General features: G+C 42.1%; 1 protein-coding gene across 2 annotated transcripts in view; it reads left to right on the top strand.

Annotated features, from left to right (window-relative positions):
• Positions 1 to 21,485, top strand: part of DMGDH (dimethylglycine dehydrogenase) — a 74,869-nt gene that overhangs the window by 21,354 nt on the left and 32,030 nt on the right. For both annotated transcript variants that reach the window (XM_021084481.2, XM_021084480.2), the window contains exons 6-13: positions 1,288 to 1,536; positions 4,396 to 4,594; positions 13,336 to 13,505; positions 13,910 to 14,063; positions 16,155 to 16,320; positions 16,781 to 16,911; positions 18,931 to 19,148; positions 20,543 to 20,700. In XM_021084481.2, coding sequence (XP_020940140.2) covers positions 1,288 to 1,536; positions 4,396 to 4,594; positions 13,336 to 13,505; positions 13,910 to 14,063; positions 16,155 to 16,320; positions 16,781 to 16,911; positions 18,931 to 19,148; positions 20,543 to 20,700 — 1,445 coding nt within the window. The remainder of the gene's footprint in view (positions 1 to 1,287; positions 1,537 to 4,395; positions 4,595 to 13,335; positions 13,506 to 13,909; positions 14,064 to 16,154; positions 16,321 to 16,780; positions 16,912 to 18,930; positions 19,149 to 20,542; positions 20,701 to 21,485) is intronic.

Raw genomic sequence — 21,485 nt, 5'->3', positions numbered from 1 at the left:
AAAATTATTATGAAACAAACAAGCAAATAGAAACCCCCCCCAATAATTCATTGATGGGTCAGGTGATCCTGTATCCCTGACACATGATTGTTTTCATCATTTTAGATTCTATTTTTTTATTATTCTTTTTTTCTTTTCTTCCTTCTTCCTTCCCTCCTTCCTTCCTTCTGCCCTTTCTTTCTTCCTTTCCTTTTCTTTCTTTCTTTTCTTCTTTCTTTCTCTCTTTCTTTTTATGGCCATGAAAGAAAGGCATATGGAAGTTCCTGGGCTAAGTGTCAAATCCGAGTTGCAGCTATGAGCGAGGGCAGCACCAGATTTGAGCTGCATCTGCAACCTACACCACAGCTTGCCGCAACACGGATACTTAACCCATCAATCAAGGCCAGGGATTGAACCAGCTTCCTCAAGGATCCTACATCAGGTTCCTAACCTGGTGAACCACAAGAGGAACTCCCTTTTACTTTATTATTATTATTCTTTTATATTCTAAAATACCTTTATACAAACGAAAGAGTCTTGGATTTTCAAAATAAGCTTTCTGTAGGAAGAAAACCAGTAAGATGTGATCTTGGGTGTGGCCCTTTCTTGCTCTGGACTTTAGCTCCGCAACTGGGAAGAGAATCCAGGGTCCATTCAGCCACAGTTTATCTGGTTCATTGTTGCAAAGGGAAAAAAATAACAATCATTCCCACCAAGAAGGCAGTCCACATGCACACTGTGAAGGGAGACACAGGTTGTGGGGACTGCCACCTATCTCTGAGCCTGTTCCCCTTTGCTGTGTCACCTCCCTCCTGCTCTGAACATCACGTGCCTCTGGCCATTGCAAAAAAGGACCTCACAAAACCTATTCAAACTAAACTTTTCAAATAATAGAGAAAAGATGCTATTTTCCCCAAGTCAGCTCAGTCCATTACTGTATTTTTTAAAATCAGTGTTTGTACATTGTATTGTTTATTTTTTTTCCTTCAAATAATTTGTTTTTGCTTATTTGCTTGTTTTTTTTTTTTTTTCCCACCTTTGCTTATGGGCAAAATACCTTTTCTGGAATGCTGTTCCCTTAGATTACAGGTATCTTTCAAAACTCTGGAGTAGTGTAAAATATTGACCTCTCTTCTCCCATTCAATTTTGCAATGACCAAGAAACTTCAAGGTGCTATGACATTCTTTAGACTTTGCCATGAGTACTGAAGTCTTCTATTTTATTTTAATGTAAATTGCTATATGGATGGCAGTGGTGGCATGTTTTTATATGTGGTGGTGACATTCTTCAATGATTGTTTATTTCAGGATTTTGGGCTCGCGAAGTAGGTCAGATGATTGGATTAGAGCATCCTCTCATTCCAGTTCAGCATCAATACGTTGTCACGTCAACCATCCCTGAAGTGAAAGCTTTAAAGCGAGAGCTCCCTGTGCTCCGAGACCTGGAAGGATCTTATTATCTCCGGCAGGAAAGGGATGGGCTTTTGTTTGGTCCATATGAAAGTCAGGAGAAAATGAAACTTCAGGACTCCTGGGTCACCAGTGGAGTCCCTCCAGGTGGGTTCAGCAAATAAAAGTGTGTGCAGGTCAGACACATATATTTTATCCTCTCTATGATTCTGGGCTGATTATAGAACAAGACACCATAATACTGCTAGACTCAAATACCTGGGACATTGGAAGTGAGAGATTTGAGGTAAATTCTGTTCTCATCTCCCTTTGAACAATCACAGCAGGGAAGAAGGAAAGAGTTGGTGGAAAAGCTAAAAAAAAAAAAAAAAGATGCTTCCTGCTGCTCTGGAAGGCCCCACGTAATTTTTACCTACCAACACCAACCTTCTGCCCTCCCCTTTTTTCTTCACTCCCCTGCCTACTTGGTCTATTTTCTGGAGTGGGATATAGCTGCTATTGGCCTTTGACCATAGGAAACACGACAGGTATCAGAGGTAGGAATCCAGCCTGTTAAAAATGAAAGTCTCCAAGTCTATAGCAGAGCAGGATAGCTTAGTACTGTGAACTGAAGCCCTTCCTTTCTGCGTAAATGGGTGTGGAAAGGCTTAAGCCTCTATACTGAGGCAGGAGGTACCACAGCTTCTCTTTCAAGTTTTCTAAGGGAGAGAAGGACCTGTTTTTGTTTTGTTTTGTTTTTGCTTTTTAGGGCCACATTAGAGGCATGTGGAAGTTCCCAGGCTAGGGGTCGAATCAGAGCTGCAGCTGCCACAGCCCACACCACAGCCACAGCAATGCAGGATCCAAGCCTCGTCTGCAACCTACACCACAGCTCACGGCAATGCTGGATCCCTGACTGAGGATCCCCAAGAGAGGCCAGGGATCAAACCCACATCCTCATGGATCCTGGTCGGTTTTGTTAACCACTGAGCCACGAAGGGCACTCCTGTTTTTGTTGTTTATGAGACAATTCTGCAGAGCCAGATGAAGAATTGGGTCACTTAAGGAGGTTTTCTCTGCAGGAGAGGAAACATCATTGGGACACAAATATCACAGGGAATATAAAGAAATGGGGGAGGAGATCCTGCTTTGGTGCCACAGGTTAAGGATCTGGTGTTGTCTCTTGCATGGCTTGGGTCACTGCTGAGGGGCATCTTCAGTCCCAGCCCCAGTGCTGTGGGTTAAGGATTTGGCATTGCCGCAGCTGTGGCATAGGTCAAAGCTGCAGCTAGATTAGATCCCTAGGCTGGGAACTTCCACATACCGCAGGTCGCAGATACAGCCAAAAAGAAAAAAAAAAAAAAAAAAAGAAAAAAAAAAGGAGTTCCCGTCGTGGCGCAGTGGTTAACGAATCCGACTAGGAACCATGAGGTTGCGGGTTCGGTCCCTGCCCTTGCTCAGTGGGTTGATGATCCAGCATTGCCGTGAACTGTGGTGTAGGTTGCAGACGTGGCTCGGATCCCGCGTTGCTGTGGCTCTGGCGTAGGCCGGTGGCTACAGGTCCGATTAGACCCCTAGCCTGGGAACCTCCATATGCCGCAGGAGCAGCCCAAGAAATAGCAAAAAGAAAAAAAAAAAAACAAAAAGAGAGAGAGAGAGAGAGAGAGAGAGAGAGAGAGAGAGAGAGAAATGTAAGGAGTTGTGCATATTTGTGTCTGTGAGGAATAGCTCTTGATCCCAGAAGGCTGATCTGCCACCTGGGAGCCTTCATCTCTGCTCATCCCCCATGCTGGCCGCTTCTCCTCCAAATAAAAGTTGAACCAATACTTCAATAATTCCAAGAAGGAGAATAATTGGAAGGAGAGCCAGATGGTTGGCTGGCCCTGGGCACCCACATGCCCGGCTCTAACCTGTAGGCCTCCCGGCCAGTGACCTGATGTGCAGTGCACAGAAAGAGCAAGCAGCTGGCCACCGGGCGGGAACATCACCAGTATTGGTGGCGAGATTCCTTGAGCTCACCCGTGGCTCTGCCTTCACTGAGATGATTGTGATCCAGGACCCTGACTCTTTTCACAGAACTCTAATCCTCAGATGTGCATGGGAGGTGGCTTGAGGAATGAGGCCTCCAAGCCTTTACTTCCCTTCCGAGTCTTAAAATGTGTCTAGAACCCCTCATCCGAGATCCGAGAGTAGTTTCCCACTTATCCCCAGTGTCCTGACATGATTTTGTAAACTCCCACTGGCCCTCACCTGGGAGGATGAAGCAGACTTTTACGGTTAATTGAAGGAGAAAAGGTCTCTCTTGACAAATCTGATTATTATTGGTTTTTTTTTTTCATTTTAAAAAATTGTATTGAAGTGTAGTTGATTTGCAATGTTGTATTAATTACTGCTGAACAACAAAGTGATTCAATTACACATATACACATATCCATTCTTTTTTAGATTCTTTTCTCATCTTGGTTATTGCAGAATATTGAGTGATCTTACTAAATACTGGAAACTGCTAATATGCATACATTAAAATTTTCTATTAAAAAAGACTTTCATGATTTATTATTTCAAGAAATAACATTATTATTCTCAGAAAAAGAATGGTTACTCATCTATTTTTTTTTTTCTTTTGTCTTTTTAGGGCTGCACTCACAGCATATGGAAGTTCCCAAGCCAGGGGTTGAATCTAGTTATAACCTCAGGCCTACACCACAGCCCCAGCAATGCCGGACCCAAGCTTTGTCTGCAACCTACACCACAGCTCATGGCAACACTGGATCCTTAACCCAGTGAGCGAGGCCAGGTATCAAACCCACGTCCCCATGATTACTAGTCAGGTTTGTTACTGCTGAGCCACATTAGGAACTCCTGGTTACTCCTCTGTTGATAGTGAGTTTCAAGTTGAGACTTAAAAAAGAAAGTACCTTCCTACTAGGGCCGTCTTGAAATGTGAGCTGACTTAGAGATTTAAATCACTTTGAGTACGTGTCAAGGCAGCTGTGGGATCCTGACCACAATGGCATGTCTTTCCAGGTTTCGGAAAGGAGCTCTTTGAGTCTGATCTAGACCGAATCATGGAACACGTGGAAGCTGCCATGGAAATGGTCCCTGTCTTGAAAAAGGCTGACATCATCAATATTGTCAATGGCCCTATCACCTATTCTCCTGACATTCTGCCTATGGTGGGGCCCCATCAGGGGGTCAGGAACTACTGGGTGGCTATAGGCTTTGGGTAAGTGGCTCCTTCATATAACATTTATTATAGAGGCATATATATATGTATATATATATATATATATTTTTTTTTTGGTCTTTTTAGGGCCACATCTGTGACATATGGAGGTTTCCGGGCTAAGGATGGAATTGGAGCCGTAGCCACCCACCACAGCCACAGCCACAGCAGCACCAGATCCGAGCCGAATCTGTGACCTACACCACAGCTCATGGCAACACCAGATCCTTAACCCACTGACTGAGGCCAGGGCTCGATCCTATGTCCTCATGGATACTAGTCAGATCCATTTCCCCTGAGCTACAACAGGAACTCCGAGGCATGTATATTATTTTATTATTGTTTTTTTGGCTATACCTGTGGCGTGCAGAAGTTCCGGGGCCTGGGATGGAATCCATGCCACAGCAGTGACAACACCGGACTCAACCTGCTGCACCCCTGGGGAACTCCTAGTCATATATTTTCGATACGTGTTGTCCCATCATCTCAGGCCCAAAATACACAATGGGGAGAGGCAGAGTATTCTCCCCCTTTCATGACCAATGAAAAGCAAGGAGTGAAAATTCCAGATTTTCAAAAAATCCAGTATAGGATTAAAAGGTTTATACACAGAAGGGCAATGATTTCCCGGAATTTTCTCTCTGCGTATTTCCTGCCATTTCCATTACTTGTGTCTCCTTTCATGCTGTGAATATTCAGATAGGTCAATCTGCCCCAGTTTTACAAGGATGTTCTCATAATACGAGGCGACAAAGATAATTCATACTATCAAATGTATAATATATCTGATGAAGTTTTCACCGTAATTCATGTTTGTTCAGCATGATTTGTTTCTTTATGATTCCTTGGGTTGCTTCCTATTTAAGATTCCATTACCTATTTGATGTTTCATCTTGAATATTTGTCCCCATTAATTTGGTGAATATTAACATCAAGGCTACTTTACTGTCATATCACAGTTTCTAATATTCTAGTTTTCTTTCTCGTCATATTTGGCCATTTATTCAATTCACATTTGGTGATGGGCCAGCTTTGTGCGAAGTCTAGTGCTCAACACTGGGCTACAGCTGAGAACAAGGCAGTGAGTCTGACCTGGTTGGGATGCTGTTCTTACAACACAGAGAGGCCAGGCTTTGAACTAAGGAAGCAGCAGTGGGCACTGAGAGATAGGAGACAAAATTATTTAGTTTGTGGAGTTCCCACTGTGGTTCAGTGGGTTAAGAACCCTTATTAATTTTTTGAAAATGATGTGACTTTTAAGACAATCTTTTTGTTGTTGTTGTTGTTGTTGTTGTTATTTCTTGGGCCGCTCCCGCGGCATATGGAGGTTCCCAGGCTAGGGGTCTAATCGGAGCTGTAGCCACCGGCCTACGCCAGAGCCACAGCAACGCGGGATCTGAGCCGCGTCTGCAACCTACACCACAGCTCACGGCAACGCCGGATCGTTAACCCACTGAGCAAGGGCAGGGACCGAACCCGCAACCTCATGGTTCCTAGTCGGATTCGTTAACCACTGCGCCACAACAGGAACTCCCTAATCTTTTTTCTTGTCAATAATTATAATGAAATATTTGTAATGTGAACTTGGGAGGAAAAACACTTCATTAGGTGAAATTGTAAATAAATCAGTGGAAAACAGAAGATCAACAGAAGACTTCAGGAAACTGACAGTCTTTTTCTTCTTTTAGGGCTGCATGTGTGGCATATGTCCCAAGCTGGGGGTTGTCCCAAGCTTGTGTGCCAAGCTAGGGGTTGAATTGGAGCTGCAGCTGCTGGCCTACGCCACAGTCACCACAACTTATGATCCAAGCCGCATCTGTGACCTGTACCACAGCTCATGACGAGGTTGGATACTTAACCCACTGAGCAAGGCCCGGGATTGAACCTGCATCCTCATAGATACTAGTTGGGTTGATTACCCCTGAGCCACAACAGGAATTCCCAAATGACAGATTTTTTTTCAATGTAAAGCTGCCTGAAAATATTATACCATTTGAAACATAGGATTTGTTGATACCCCCTTTAAATGATCATGAAAAATTAAATAATGACCCCAAAGATATCCAGGTTGGCAAAAGGGAGTTTGCAGCTGTGATTAAGTTAAGACCCCTTAGATGCAGAAGGTTCTTCTGGATTAGTCTAGTGGACCCTAAATGTAATCACAAGCGTCCTTATAAAAAGAGGGCAGGAGTTCCCATTGCGGTCAGCAGGTTAAGAACCTGATATTGTCTCTGTGAGGATGTAGGTTCGATCCCTGGCCTTGCTCAGCGGGTTAAGGATCCCTTGTTGTTGTGGCCGTAGTGTAGCTCCAATTCGATCCCTGGCCCAGGAACTTCCATGTACCATAGGTATGGCTGTAAAGAGAAAAAAAAATTATTTCGTTTTGGTGATCAGTTGCATAGGGAGAGACAAAATTAAGAAGATGGTGCTAAATTTATTCCTAAGCATTTTATTCTTTTTGATTCTGCAATCACTTTAATCACCAATTTATTGATTTAGTTAACAAGTATTTGTGGATCATTGATCATAAGCCATGTTATTTACCTGTGAACAAGCAGGAGTATCCGTGGCTTCATGATACTTATACTTCAGCAGAACACCTATTACTAAGGAAATTAGGAAGTTGCTCTCTTTAGAACACCAGTTTCTTATCACCTACAAATTGCATCTGCTTGCATGGGCTGATGTCAGACTCCTGCTCTGATTGCTCTGGGTAATTTTCCCAGATTGCAGACACTGCAAAGTGAGTGGAGACGATAACTGGTGGGAGCGGGCAAAGTGCCTCACTCTTTTTCACCCATTTGGTCTGACTTCCAAAGGCCTTCTTGTTATTTAAAAGTGGAGATTGCTAAGATATTTTTTTCCTGTTTAACCCCAGGTTTGTTTTGTTGTTGTTGTTTTGTTTTTGTTTTTGTTTTGTTTTAATTATAGTTGATTTACAAATTGTGCCAGTTTCTGCTGTAGAGCAAAGTGACTCAGCAATACATGTGTAATGTTTTCCTTATATTCTACAAAGGTCTACGCCAAGAGACTGGATAGAGTTCCCTGTGCTATACAGTAGGACCTTATTGTTTATCCATTCTAAATAAGTCAGTTTGCATCTACTAATCCCAGATTCCCAGTCCATCCCACTCCCTCCTCATCCCTCTCCCCTCAGCAACCACAAGTCTGTTCTCTATGTCTATGAGTCTGTCTCCATTTTGTAGATAGGCTCATTTATGCCATATTTTAGATTCCACACATAAGAGGTATAGGTTATTTGTCTTTCTCTTTCTGACTTACTTCACTTAGTATGAGAATCTCTAGTTGCATCCATGTGCTGCAAATGGCATTATTTTGTTCTTTTTTATGGCTGAGTAGTATTCCATTGTAAATATGTGTGTGTGCGTGTGCGTGTGTGTGTGTGTGTATGTGTGTGTGTGTACATTTACCTCTTCTTAATCCATTCATCTGTCGATGGACATTTAGATTGTTTCCATGTCTTGGCTAGTGTGAATAGTGCTCCTATAAACATAAGGGTGCTTATACCTTTTTTTGAGTTAGTTTTGTCCAGATATATGCCCAGGAGTGGGATCGCTGGGTCATATGGTAGTTCTATTTTTAGTTTTCTGAGGAATCTCCATATTGTTTTGTATAGTGGTTGTACCAATTTACATTCCCACCAACAGTGCAAGAGAGTTCCCTTTTCTCCACACTCTCTCCAGCATTTGTTATTTGTAGACTTATTAATGATGGCCATTCTGACTAGTGTGAGGTGTTACCTCATTGTAGTTTTGACTTGCACTCCTCTAATAGTTGGTGATGTTGAGCATCTTTTCATATGCCTACTGGCCATTCATGTGTCTTCTTTAGAGAAATGCATATTTAGGTTTCTGCCCATTTGTCAGTTGGCTTGTTTGTTTTTTGTTGTTGTTGAATTGTATGAGTTGTTTGTATATTTTGGAGATTAAGCCCTTGTCACTTGCATTTGCAATTACAAATATTCTCAATTTTTTGAAAGAATATTTTCAATTGCAAATATTTTCTCCCATTCCTTAGGTTGTCTTTTCATTTTGTTTATGATTTTCTTTGCTATGCAAAACTTGTAAGTTTGATTAGGCCCCATTGGTTTATTTTTATTTTTATTTTATTACTTTGGAAGGCTGACCTAAGAAAATATTTGTACAGTTTATGTTAGATTTGCCTACATTCTCTTCTAGGAGTTTTATGGTGTCATGTCGTATATTTAAGTCTTTAAGCCATTTTGAGTTTATTTTTGTCCATGGGTGACCGTGTGTTCTAGTTTCTTTGATTTACATGCAGCTGTCCAGTTTTCCCAGCACCCCTTACTAAAGAGACAATCTTTTTCCCATTTTATATTCTTATCTCCTTTGATGAAGATTAATTGACCATAGGTATACAGGTTTATTTCTAGGCTCTCTATTCTGTTCCACTGAGCCACATATCTGGTTTTGTACCAATACCACACTGTTTTGATTACTGTAGCTTTGTAGAATTATCTGAAGTGTGGGAGAGTTATGCCCCCTACTTTTATTTGTTTATTTATTTATTTCCCCTTAAGATTGCTTTGGCAGTTCTGGGTCTTTTATATTTCTGAATGATTTTTTAGAACATTTGCTCTAGTTCTGTGAAAAACGTCATGGGTAACTTGATAAAGATAACATAAAATCTGTAGATTACTTGGGTAGTATGGCCATTTTAACTAAATTAATTCTTCCAGTCCAGGGTCATGGGATATCTTTCCATTCTTCTGAGTCCTCTTTAATTTCTTTTATTAATGTTTTACCCTTCTCAGTGTATACATCTTTCACCTCCTTGGTCAGGTTTATTTCTAGGCATTTTATTATTTTTTGGTATAATCTTAAAAGGCATTATTTTTTATATTCCTTCTATAATATTTAATTGTAAGTACACAGAAATGCAACTGATTTCTGGATATTAATCTTGTCTCTTGCTACTTTGCTGAATTCATTGATCAGATCAAGTAGTTTTTGTGTGGAGTCCTTAGGGTTTTCTATTTATAATATCATGTCGTCTGCATATAGTGACAATTTTACCTCTTCTCTTCCAATTTGGATACCTTTTATTTCTTCTTTTTTTCTGATTGCTGTGGGTAGGACTTCTAACACTATGTTGAATAAAAGTGGTGACAGTGGGCATCCTTGCCTTGTTCCAGAGTTTGGTAGGAAAACTTTCATCTTTTCTCCATTGAGTATAATTTGGCTGTGAGTGTTAAGATATTTCTTATACAACATGACAGAATGCTCACACTGGCTGCCCCTTCCAGCTTATATCAGTGGTCCAGCCCATGATTATGAAGGCCAGTGGTTTCCATAATCTGGCTGAGCACCAGAATCATCTGGGGGCTTGTTAAAATCAGAATCTCAGCTTTGTGCTTGGTTACTCACATGTGTTTCATCCTCTGCATCTTTTCTATAAAATTCCTAATATTTGCCACTTGAATCCATGAAAGATGTGTTGAATTGGAAAACCAACAAGCAAACAGATTCCCAGATGCCCCTCCTATAGATTCGGATTCAATGGTCTGGAGAGGGGCCCAGAGATCAGCATTTCAGTGTTGTCTGTTATTCAAGTACAACAGTCCAGAGTATAGATATTTGAAAACTGTCTACATAACTGCCAGTCTTCATTTCCCTCACTCACAGATCACCCTCAGTCAAAGCTGTTTTACTTCTGTCCCAAATCTAAGATCTGCTTCTAGGTGACTAACACAGTGCCCTCAAAATGTCTAATGAGTTGTGTGGAATTGAATCTAGTTTCTTTGGCTTAGGACAGATTGCAACAGCAACTTTTTTTTTTTTTTTTTTTTTTTTTTTGCTTTTTAGGGCCAAACTGAGGCATATGGAAGTTCCTTGGCTACACCACAGCCACAGCAACGCAGGATCTGAGCCGTGTCTGCGACCTACAGCATAGCTCATGCAAGGTCAGATCCTTAACCCACTGAGCAGGGCTAGTGGGGACATTAACCTGTGTCCTCATGGATACTAGTTGGGTTCATTACCACTGAACTACAACTCCTACAACAGCAAATTTAAAGAGAGGTGAATGCTATAAGGTGTAACATCTAGCAGTTTAACAGTTATCATGAAAAAGCAGACACATACACTCCAAAAGCAGAGTGGCTGGGCCATGTGGAAGAAGCGGGTTCTGCAGATTAAAGCTGGATCTAGAAGAGCCTAACTCGTCTCCTTTCATCGAATTCCCTTTCATGTCCACTTCACATTACTGCCTTAATGAAATCTTATCCTTTGGGCAGAGGCATACTATATTGCAGGTTATATAAGAGCCCAACAGTCACCATGTTTACCATGTGCTTTTATTTTATTTTTTAGTCTTTTAATCTTTTTTTTTAAAGTGTAGTTGATTTACAATGTTGTGCCAATTTCTGCAATATAGTAAATTATATATAAAAAAATATATATTCCCTTTCTCATATTATCTTCCATCATGGGCTATCCCAAGAGACTGGATAGTTCTCTGTGCTGTACAGTAGGACCTCATTGCTTATCCATTCTAAATGTAATAGTTTCCCTCTGCTAAGGCCAAACTCCCAGTCCATCCCACTCCCTTCTCCTCTCCCTTAGCTACCACAAATCTGTTCTCCATGTTTATGAGTCATTTTTGTTTTGCAGAAAAGTTCATTTGTGTCATATTTTAGATTCCACATACAAGTGATATCATATGGTATTTGTCTTTCTCTTTCTGACTTCACTTAGTGTGATAACCTCTAGTTGCATCCAAGATGCTGCAAATTTCTATGTGCTTTTATATGCCATGTCAATTAATTCTCCACCCACATGGTAAAGAAAGTGTGCCCATGAGGAGACTGAAGCTCAGCGTGGCTCACAACTTACCCAAGGTCACATAGCTAGTAGTGGCAGAACACAAAACATACCCAGATCTCTCTTACTCCATGCTTTTACACTTTTAGCTAGTAAACCAGGGGCTCTCAATAGATGTTTCATAACACTCACTTGTATGGCATTTTACATATGACTTGTTAATGTTAGAGAGCTGAAGTTTATAAACATTTACTAAAAATAAATCGATTCAGGATTATCCTCAAACAATAGCACTCTGCCCCGTTCATTTGCTCATGTGCGTTGTTGAAAGGGAAAGAACACAACAGTGTAGAAGTGAGACCACAGGAAACCAAAGCACCACCCTGGCCCATAGCCAAGGAGATGGCCAAGGATGTGAATTCTATCTGTTATGTGTGTCTTAACTGAAAAAAGACTGAGAGCTGTTGAAGCAAAAGTAAAGTCCAATAACAGGGAGTGTACACTGGAGTCAGATGACTGAGTTTGTTTCCTGAGTCTGTACTTTATTGCAGTGTAACCGCATTTAACTCCTGTGTGCAGGCTGGTTTTCTCACTGGTAAAAGAGAGTTGCTAAAGAATAAATCAGCTGGTATGTGTTAGATGGACACAATGCCTGGTAAATGGTAAGCACTCCATAAATGTCAGTAGAGCCTTATGTAGTTTCAAGTCCTGTAAACGGTATCCTAGCTCTTAAAAATGGCAACTATTGTGTATCATGCATTGGGACTGGTCAAGGGAATAAACATTTTATGTGTATAGTTCATAATTACTTTAAGCATATATACATTTATTGCTTTCTTGAAACTTGGGTGAGATTGTTTATGGGTAATTTGGATGAGCCATATCTCTTTTTTTAATTTATCCAGAGAAGTACAAATGGCTGTCTTTTTATTTCGCTTGAGAAATACGCTTATAACAAACGTATGCATTCATTTTTATACAATAACAAAACTGGGATCATGTTGGAGAAGAAGTTAGTTGACATTTCTAGTCTTTGCGAAGGTTCTCCCATGCTCTTGGAAGCTGTGATTCTGGCTGTTTTTGCCACCTAAGGTATTGGAATTTCTTGCATTTTGAGGTCTGTCCATGTAGCTCCTTTCTTTGGTCCTTTCCCCATGACTCTCTGCTCATCCAATCCCTCAGAAGCGTCTCTTGACTTAAATCACAGATGAATCCACAGGAAAGCCCTTCATCAGATGAGTGAGTGGGCAGAATTGCACATGGGCAACTTTAAACTGTGATGCCTCCAAGAACAGTCATGTTCTTGGTTTTAAAGCATCTTTGCGTGGAAAGAGAAAACAAACCCACCCTCCCCACCAAGTGACCCACTGGTTGCAAAATGCAGGAGCCATTGTTCCTTTGCACTTTTTCCCACAAGTCCCCTGGTGAGTGTGTCTTCATCTGAATGCTTCTAAGAGAATGGCCCAAGATCTTCGCACCGAAGTCATTGTAAGGGGACCTGAACTAAACTGAGTCTGAGAAGAGATGGGCGCGGTCACTCTACAGTGTACATATTTTTCCTGCAAGGTTCCTATTTGTCAGGAGAATCGTAGCTCAGGAAGGCTGGTAAGGTACTAACCACATCTGCCTGTGTGCTTCCTCTACTCCATTTCCTAAAACGAGCATCCTTACTAGCTAAGGGTCATAGCTATTTTGCAGGTGTACAGCTCTTAAACCTATGGAAACAACTAGCTACTTACAAACTAGTCCATCATTTGGATGCCTAAACATGTATTTTTTTTTTTTGAGAAAAATGTGATAGCAAAAAGATTATATTGACTGTGTGTTCCAAATAGCACAGAATCCTCTGTTTTTGAGGCCTGGTGAAATATGTGGACATTTTCATTACTGGGAAATGATATGTGTTAGTAACCAGCTATTTGTTTTTGTATTTGAAAGATATGGCATAATCCATGCTGGTGGGGTAGGGAAATATCTCAGTGACTGGATCCTGCATGGAGAACCTCCTTTCGATCTGATAGAATTGGATCCCAATCGCTATGGCAAGTGGACGACAACTCAGTACACTGAGGCCAAAGCACGAGAGTCATACGGATTCAACAATATTGGTAAAGTGCAAGTTTACTGTTGTCTATGAAGTGTGTTCAGAATTGACTTGTAGCACCTCTGACTCCAGATGCTTTTTCTTCTGTGCATGGTGGGGAAGTGGCTAGGGGGTCTAAAAAGTATACGCCTCTAAGATACAACAACAGGAAATCTATGTGAGCGTATGTCTTTAATGTGAGGCATTCATCCATGATTTTAAGCTTTAAATCGACTTACCCTTTGATAATCAATATAAATGACAGCTTTAGTTTTTCTGAAATTTAATGTATATATATATATGTATATATGCATTTTAAGTACTGATTTCTGGATTTTAAGTACTGTGTTTCCCATTTTTCCAAATCCCTTCGAAGTATTTTTTAGTTTTGGTTCTGTGCTATTTGGACTACCGGTTTTCTTTTTGCAGTGGGTTACCCCAAAGAAGAACGGTTTGCCGGGAGGCCGACTCAGCGAGTCAGTGGGCTTTATAAAACCCTGAAGTCTAAGTGTTCCATGGGGTTCCATGCGGGCTGGGAGCAGCCACACTGGTTCTACAAACCGGACCAGGACCCTGGGTACAGGTAAGCAAGTGGCTTAACCTCCCTGTGACTCTGGTTAGGATGAAATTGGGGGGGTGACATCAAGGAACACCAGAGAAGCCCTGTGTCCCCCCCCCATCCCATCCCTCCACCCCATTCCAAAGAGCATTGAACCACAGAAATGATTGTCTGGGCATTGGAGGCATCAGTTTATCCTATGGGACACTGGCCCACATCTAGGACCCATGTGGCCTCAGGAAACCTACAACCAGCCTAGGTGAAGCCTCTGCTTGGCATTTCCCAGTTGCTCAGAGGAACCTAACCCATCCCCTCCAAATCCCCACATGGCTTCAGTTGGCTCCTGAAGGTGTGTCCTGATTTAGGATGCCTGGTTCAGTCACATAGTATGGAAACAGTATGGAAAGATGAATTTTCTACTTGTCAAGGAATAGCTCAAAGTAACTGCTTTCTAGTATGTGTGCACAGAATCAGGCAAATTACATACACTGTTGATAAGTTTGCAGGAAAGGTCATTTACTTACCATTTTAGGTTAAGCTAAAACAAAGCATGTCACTAAAACAATTCTCTGAATTCCTCTAAAATCAGTCCCATTGTTGTACTTGGTATTCAGAGTGATTATATCTTTTTTCTCAAGAGAATCCATAAACCAAGAGAAAAGAGTTTGCTTTTCAAGTGAAGTTGCCTTTTTCTTTCACCTGCTATTTTGCTTATTTAAATGTCTACTTTAAGATCAGATCTAAATAGTCCAAAATAGAGGGCCAGTTGCTGATTAATGAATTTGGACTCTGTAGTCAGCCAGTAGAGATTACTTGGGGACAAACTCGTAGTCTGGTTTTTCCTAAATTGCTCAGATACATGCCAGGTCTGTTGTTCACCTTGTGCTAGTTGAATCTGGGCTGTTTCTTCTGCTATTTAATAATTAAACCACTGAAAACTCATTTTGCAGACTTAGCATCCTGCTCTGAAGTTCAAATACCACATTAAAAGTCCACTCTGTAGAGTAGCAAGGACCTTGCATAAGGAGTCAAGAGACCTTTGTTCCAGGCCCAGCTCTGTCAGTAATTAATGCAAAGGCCTTGGAAGTCACTTTGTGCCTTATCTCTGAAAAATGAAGATGTTGGACGAGGTCCTTGCTTATTTACTTCAGGCGTGGACCAGCATGAGCTTCACCTGGGAGCCTGTTAGGGTGTGGCATCTAGGGCCCCAAACCTGCTGCATCGGAATCTTCATCTCAACAAGTGCAAGTGATGTATTTGCATAAATGTTTGAGAAGCACTGGACACGATAGCTGTACCCCTCATATATTGTGATTTAATTATGTCCAAATAATTAGTATTTTGAAAATACTCCCTCAGAAGTTTCCTTTGGGGCTCAGTGGTTAAGGAACCTGACTAGGATCCATGAGAATGCAGGTTTGATCCCTGGCCTCACCTAGTGGGTTAAGAATCTGGCGTTGCGGTGAGCTGTGGTGCAGGTCGCAGACGAGGCTCGGATCCCGTGTTGCTGTGGCTGTGGTGTAGGCGGGTGGCTACAGCTCCAATTCAGCCCCTAGCCTGGGAAACTCCATATGCCATAGGTGCAGCCCTAAAAGGCAAAAAAATAAAAAACAGTCCTCCAGGTGATTCTAATATGTAACCAAGGTTGAAAACCACCTGCCTGGTTGACTTCTAAGCTCTTTTTCAGATCTGAGAGCCCACGTGCCCTATCTTTTTTGGTTAATGAATACTTCATTCACTATGAAATGGGTCAAGGGATAGATGAATATCTTTAAAAATCATATTCCAGGGAGTTCCCATTGTGACACAGAGTAAACAAATCCGACTAGTATCCATGAGGATGAGGGTTTGATCCCTGGCCTTGCTCAGTGGGTAAAAGGATCCAGCGTTGCTGTGGCTGTGGCATAGGCTGGCAGCTGTACCTCTGATTCGACCCCTAGCCTGGGAACCTCCATAGAAAAAAAAAATCATATTCCAACATATATGTATGATTTGCAGAACAGGTGGCATCTTGTTCCCTAAATGAAATTTTCTAGATAAATAGGGCTCGTTCAAATATCCTGTAATTTTCTGAAACTGAATGACCCCTGCTTCATGACAAACACTGTGTTTCAGGCCAAGTTTTCGCCGCACAAACTGGTTTGAGCCTGTGGGCTCAGAGTATAAACAGGTTATGCAAAAAGTAGGGGTGATTGACCTGTCACCGTTTGGCAAATTTACCGTCAAAGGCCAAGACTCCATTAGGTTGTTGGACCATCTCTTTGCCAATGTCATTCCCCAGGTAAATAACTTTGTAGGTTACAAGGTCCAGGGTTCTGGTCTGTTTACTTCTCTGTCCTCTCATTTTCAGAAAACCAATATGTTATTTCAATCCACTGAAGGATTTCTGTCTGAACATCAGAACTCTTTACCTGACCACGGGTATTCTGGCTAATTTTCAAATGTAAAATTTTTGTGGAATGAATTATCTTCCAAAGACCTTAGGGCCTTGCTTTATTGTGTCGATGGAAATTGTGCAATTGGCTGAATTTTATGACAAGTAATTATAGTGATCATTTCACCTGAAAACTTTAAAATTAATATTGGGTTCAAATTTACAGATTGTTCACACAATTGATGTAAATGATAAGATTGAGAGGTTTCTCACTGTTGACACCCACATTTAAATTTTCAGGTGGTATTAAAAGGACACCTAAGATTTTTTATTTCATCCCGAGGTAATTTAAAATTCTTTTGTGTAGGTGGGTTGTACAAATATAAGTCACATGTTAACACCAAAAGGTCGAGTATATGCTGAGTTGACTGTTTCTCACCAGTCTCCTGGGGAGTTTCTATTAATAACCGGCTCTGGATCAGAACTTCATGATCTTAGGTAAGTAATCAGCTAGTAATAAAATTTTATATGGATTTTATACTGGCCCAGTCTTGCATGGAGGTTTTCTTTTACCAGTAATGGAAAGTACAACTTTGGATTTCCCGTCGTAGCTCAGCAGAAACGAACCTGACTAGTATCCATGAGGATGCAGGTTCAATCTCTGGTCCCACTCAGTGGGTTAAGAATCGGCATTGCTGTGACCTGCAGTGTAGGTCATAGATATGGCTTGGATCTGGCGTTGCTGTGGCTGTGGTGTAGGCAGGCAGCTGCAGCTCCAATTCAACCCCTAGCCTAGGAACTTTCATATGCTGTACCTGTGGCTCTAAAAATAAAGTGCAACTTTAATTCTGTTTTTTTGTCTTTTTGTCTTTTTAGGGCTGCACTCGCGGCATATGGAGGTTCCCAGGCTAGGGGTCTAATCAGAACTACAGCTGCCAGCCTACACCACAGCCACAGCCACGCAGGATCTGAGCCGAGTCTGTGACCTTCACAACAGCTCATGGCAACGCTGGATCCTTAACCCACTGAGCGAGGCCAGGGATCGAACCTGCAACCTCATGGTTCCTAGTTGGATTTGTTTCCACTGTGCCACAACAGGAACTCCTACAACTTTAATTCTTAAACCTTAGTGTTTTAAATAAATGTCATGTCTTTATAGGAAATTATTTGAAGTGAGAGCCTCTGTCCCTATCTCCCTCCAAGAAGTGATCCATCCTTAGGGTTCATTGGTTCTAGTAATAATAACTTTCATTTATTAGGCATCACCAATATATCAGAACCCTTTCTACATATTATCTAAAGAAATTATTTTAACGGATATGTCTGCAAAGTATATATTATTCCCATTTTCAGATGAGGAAACTGAAGGTTGGCTTAAAGGAACTTGCTCAAGCTAGTCTTTTTTTTTTCTTTTTCCTGTTTTCTTTTTAGGGCTGCACCTGAAGCATGTGGAAGTTCTCAGGTTAGGGGTCGAATTAGAGCTGCAGCTGCCAGCCTACACCACAGCCACACCATGCCAGATCCATGCTGTGTCTGTGACCTACACCATAGCTCGCGCCCTGAGCCAGGTCAGGGATCAAACCCACATGGACGCTATGTCGGGTTCTTAATCTGCTGAGCCATAAGGGAAACTCAGGTCAGTCTTTTTGATGGGGATGCCCATATTTGGTCCACTTCCGTGAGCTGCCTCCCTCGGTTTTCTTCCTTTTTCATATCTAAATTGTTGACCTGCCGCATTGATCCCTCCCTTGAATCTTTAGTCTACAATTTAGTCACCTCTAAAATCTGTAGTCTTTAGTATTCCAAAGCTATTTGGAAAATTATTGTTTAATTAACATCTGACCGCTGACAGAGTCTCACTCTCGTTGTGAAATGATGCCAAGTCTATCCTCCAGTCCCAGAGGTTTCGGGAACTATCTTTGTAGCTTAGCTTTGTGTAAATCCAAAGGCTCATTTGATGATAGGCTTGAGTGATGCCAGGGACTGCTCAGTGTTTAAGTATAAACAAACCCTATACCTGGGTTCCCGTAACTCGCCAAGACTTAGAAATCAAAACTAGTCTTTAGAGTTTTTATCTTTTCCTTGTGATTATCAAAGCAAGTGTGTATCTGGAGGCAGGCACATGGTTAACCTTTAGCAGCACAAGTGTGCCTCCTGTGCACAGCTATGAGAGACGACTTGGGTTGAAATTAATTCCCCAAGATTGAATCATTAGTTTAAATGCAATTGGGCTGTCACCATTTAAAAACATTGTGTGGCAGAGCTCGTTTCCATGGAAGGATCCTTCTGTGCTGTGAAAAATTACCCATAGATTTATAGGTGGGTTGTTTAGAGAGAATCATGTAGCATCTCTGGGACTCGGTTTCTTCAACTTTAAAAATTAGGTGATTATAGGAAATGACACTCTAGGGACTTTCCAGTAATTCTAGACTCAGAACATATCTCCAGAGAAGTCATCTGTTACCATCACATCCATCAAGCAAGATTTAACCCTGTGTTTATGAATCTCAAATGCAGATGGATTGAAGAAGAGGCAGTCACAGGTGGATACAACGTTGAAATTAAAAACATGACCGACGTGCTTGGAGTCCTTGGAGTCGCAGGACCGCATGCAAGGAAGGTCCTTCAGAAACTGACCTCTGAAGATCTTAGTGATGGTGCTTTCAAGTTTCTTCAAACCAAGGCTTTCAAAGTGGCCAACATTCCCGTCACTGCTATCAGGATATCTTACACTGGTAAGAATTGGAAAACAACCTAGAGGGAGTCTCTAAAATGGAAAAGATGCTACCAGAAATGGGTGCATACACACACATACACACATGACACACCGCACACACATACATACACAGAACACACACACACACACACACACCACTTCATCAGTGTCACTTTGAAGGAAGATACCCCTGCCCAACTCTCACGACCATTCTGTTTCTTTATTCCAAGTCTGACAGAGTCATCCCACAGATTTCCAGTTGTTTTTCTAGCCCCATAACTAGCTGCCTACCATTTGGAAAAGTAGGTGAGAAAAGAGCAAGAGGATGGCTCTGGGGAGAGTTGGAAGGGTTGACAGAATGAATATTCAGGCCAGTTAATTCTATCTAGGAACATTTGAAATGGCCTCCCATACATAGAGTCTTCCACAGAGAAGCATCTTGATGTGCCAGGCCCTGCCCTTATTTATTTATTTATTTTTTATTGCCTTTTCTAGGGCCGCACCTGCAGTATATAGAGGTTCCCAGGCCAGGGGTTGAACTGGAGCTGTAGCCTCCGGCCTACACCACAGCAACACTGGATTCGAGCTGCGTCTGTGACCCACACCACAGCTCACAGCAATGCCAGATCCTTAACCCACTGAGCGAGGCCAGGGATCAAACCCACAACCTCATGGTTCCTAGTCGGATTCGTTTACCACTGAGCCATGACGGGACCTCCCACTCTCCATCGTTTTGACTCTAGTGCATCAGGGAATTCTTTCTATGCACCTGATGTTGCACTTCGTAGATGCTGCAAACAGGGATGAAGAATTGCTCTTTGGTTCCCCATTGGTGCTCTGAGCTCACCACTAACTTCGACTAGATTCCTGTCCCTTCACAGAAGGAGTACTTGGGGCCCAGGCCTTCCCTCGATTACATGTTGCTCATGTTCCAGGGGTGTCCTGGAGAAACACCTCACCATCAGCCCTGGACACAATAATAATCATTGTTTGTTGCCCACATTCTTAAGCAAAGAGGCAATGAGTTGAGGGCAGAAGTGTTGAAACCTTGAACCCCTTGTGTTGATCAACTATGCCATGCTAATTCCTCACTTAACATTATGAAGCTGAGGTTAAGGGACAAGATTTATTCCTGCATCAGTCTTTCTATGTCATGAGAGGCAGGTGTTCTAGACACTCTGTTGGGGGGGCGGGCAGGCAGGACTGGGCAGGAAAGCATCTGTGTTACAGCAGGCTCCTTTGCAGGGGGGTTTTGTTGCAACTTTTTTGTGACTGGGTCTTGTAAAACTCAACAAGGTCTATATTGCACATACGGAATCTCTCCACATATTGATGTTTTAAGCTAATGCACAGTAGACCAACTCTTACGACCATAGTTCTTACGCTGGTGTGGCACTTGTGGGTGTATTTCAGGTGAGCTGGGTTGGGAGCTGTACCACAGACGAGAAGATTCTGCGGCACTTTATGACATTATCATGAATGCAGGCCAGGAGGAGGGAATTGACAATTTTGGAACCTATGCCATGAATGCCTTAAGACTGGAGAAAGCTTTCAGAGCCTGGGGGTCAGAGGTTTGAAATGCTAGCATCTTTATTCACGTTATATGTATTGTATATGATTTTTTTCCTTTTTGCTTTGCTTTTTAGGGTGGCACCTGTGGCATATGGAAGTTCCCGGGCTAAGGGTCGAATCAGAGCTACAGCTGCCAACCTACAGCATGGCCAGAGCAACGCAGAATCTGAGCCATGTCTGTGACTCACACCACAGCTTACAGCAACACTGGATACTGAACCCCCTAAACAAGACCAGGGATGGAACCTGCATCTTCATGGATACAATTTGGGTTCTTAACCCACTGAGCCACAATGGGAACTCCTGATTTTTATTATGGCTCTTTTTATTGTCTTTTTGCGATTTCTTGGGCCACTCTCACGGCATATGGAGGTTCCTAGGCTAGGGGTCAAATCGGAGGTGTAGCTGCCGGCCTACACCAGAGCCACAGCAACGTGGGATCCGAGCAACGTCTGCGACCTACACCACAGCTCGTGGCAGTGCTGGATCCTTAGCCCACTGAGCAAGGGCAGGGATCGAACCTGAAACCTCATGGTTCCTAGTCGGATTCGTTAACTACTGCGCCACGACCGGAACTCCCCTCCTGATTTTTATAGAAGGGCTAGTTTTAACTGGGTTAACGTTGGCTCTGGCTGTAAGAGAAAATATGTTTTATAACTTTATTTAATTAGGGAAAGAGGTTTCCTCCTCAATTTCCCAGTTGCAAGTTCTGTGGAATTATGACCTAACATTTATTCTGCCTTAATTTGTCCTGCCTGGCAGGGGGCCCTGGACATCTGTCTCT

This window comes from Sus scrofa, chromosome 2 (genome assembly GCF_054392235.1).
Source record: "Sus scrofa isolate SSC_HxYL_T2T_F1_AM1 chromosome 2, Sscrofa_HxYL_maternal_Yorkshire_Landrace_v2.0, whole genome shotgun sequence".
Taxonomy (NCBI): Eukaryota; Metazoa; Chordata; class Mammalia; order Artiodactyla; family Suidae; genus Sus; species Sus scrofa.
The sequence above is the reverse complement of the archived record's forward strand: the minus strand, read 5'-3'. Positions and strand labels throughout refer to the sequence as shown.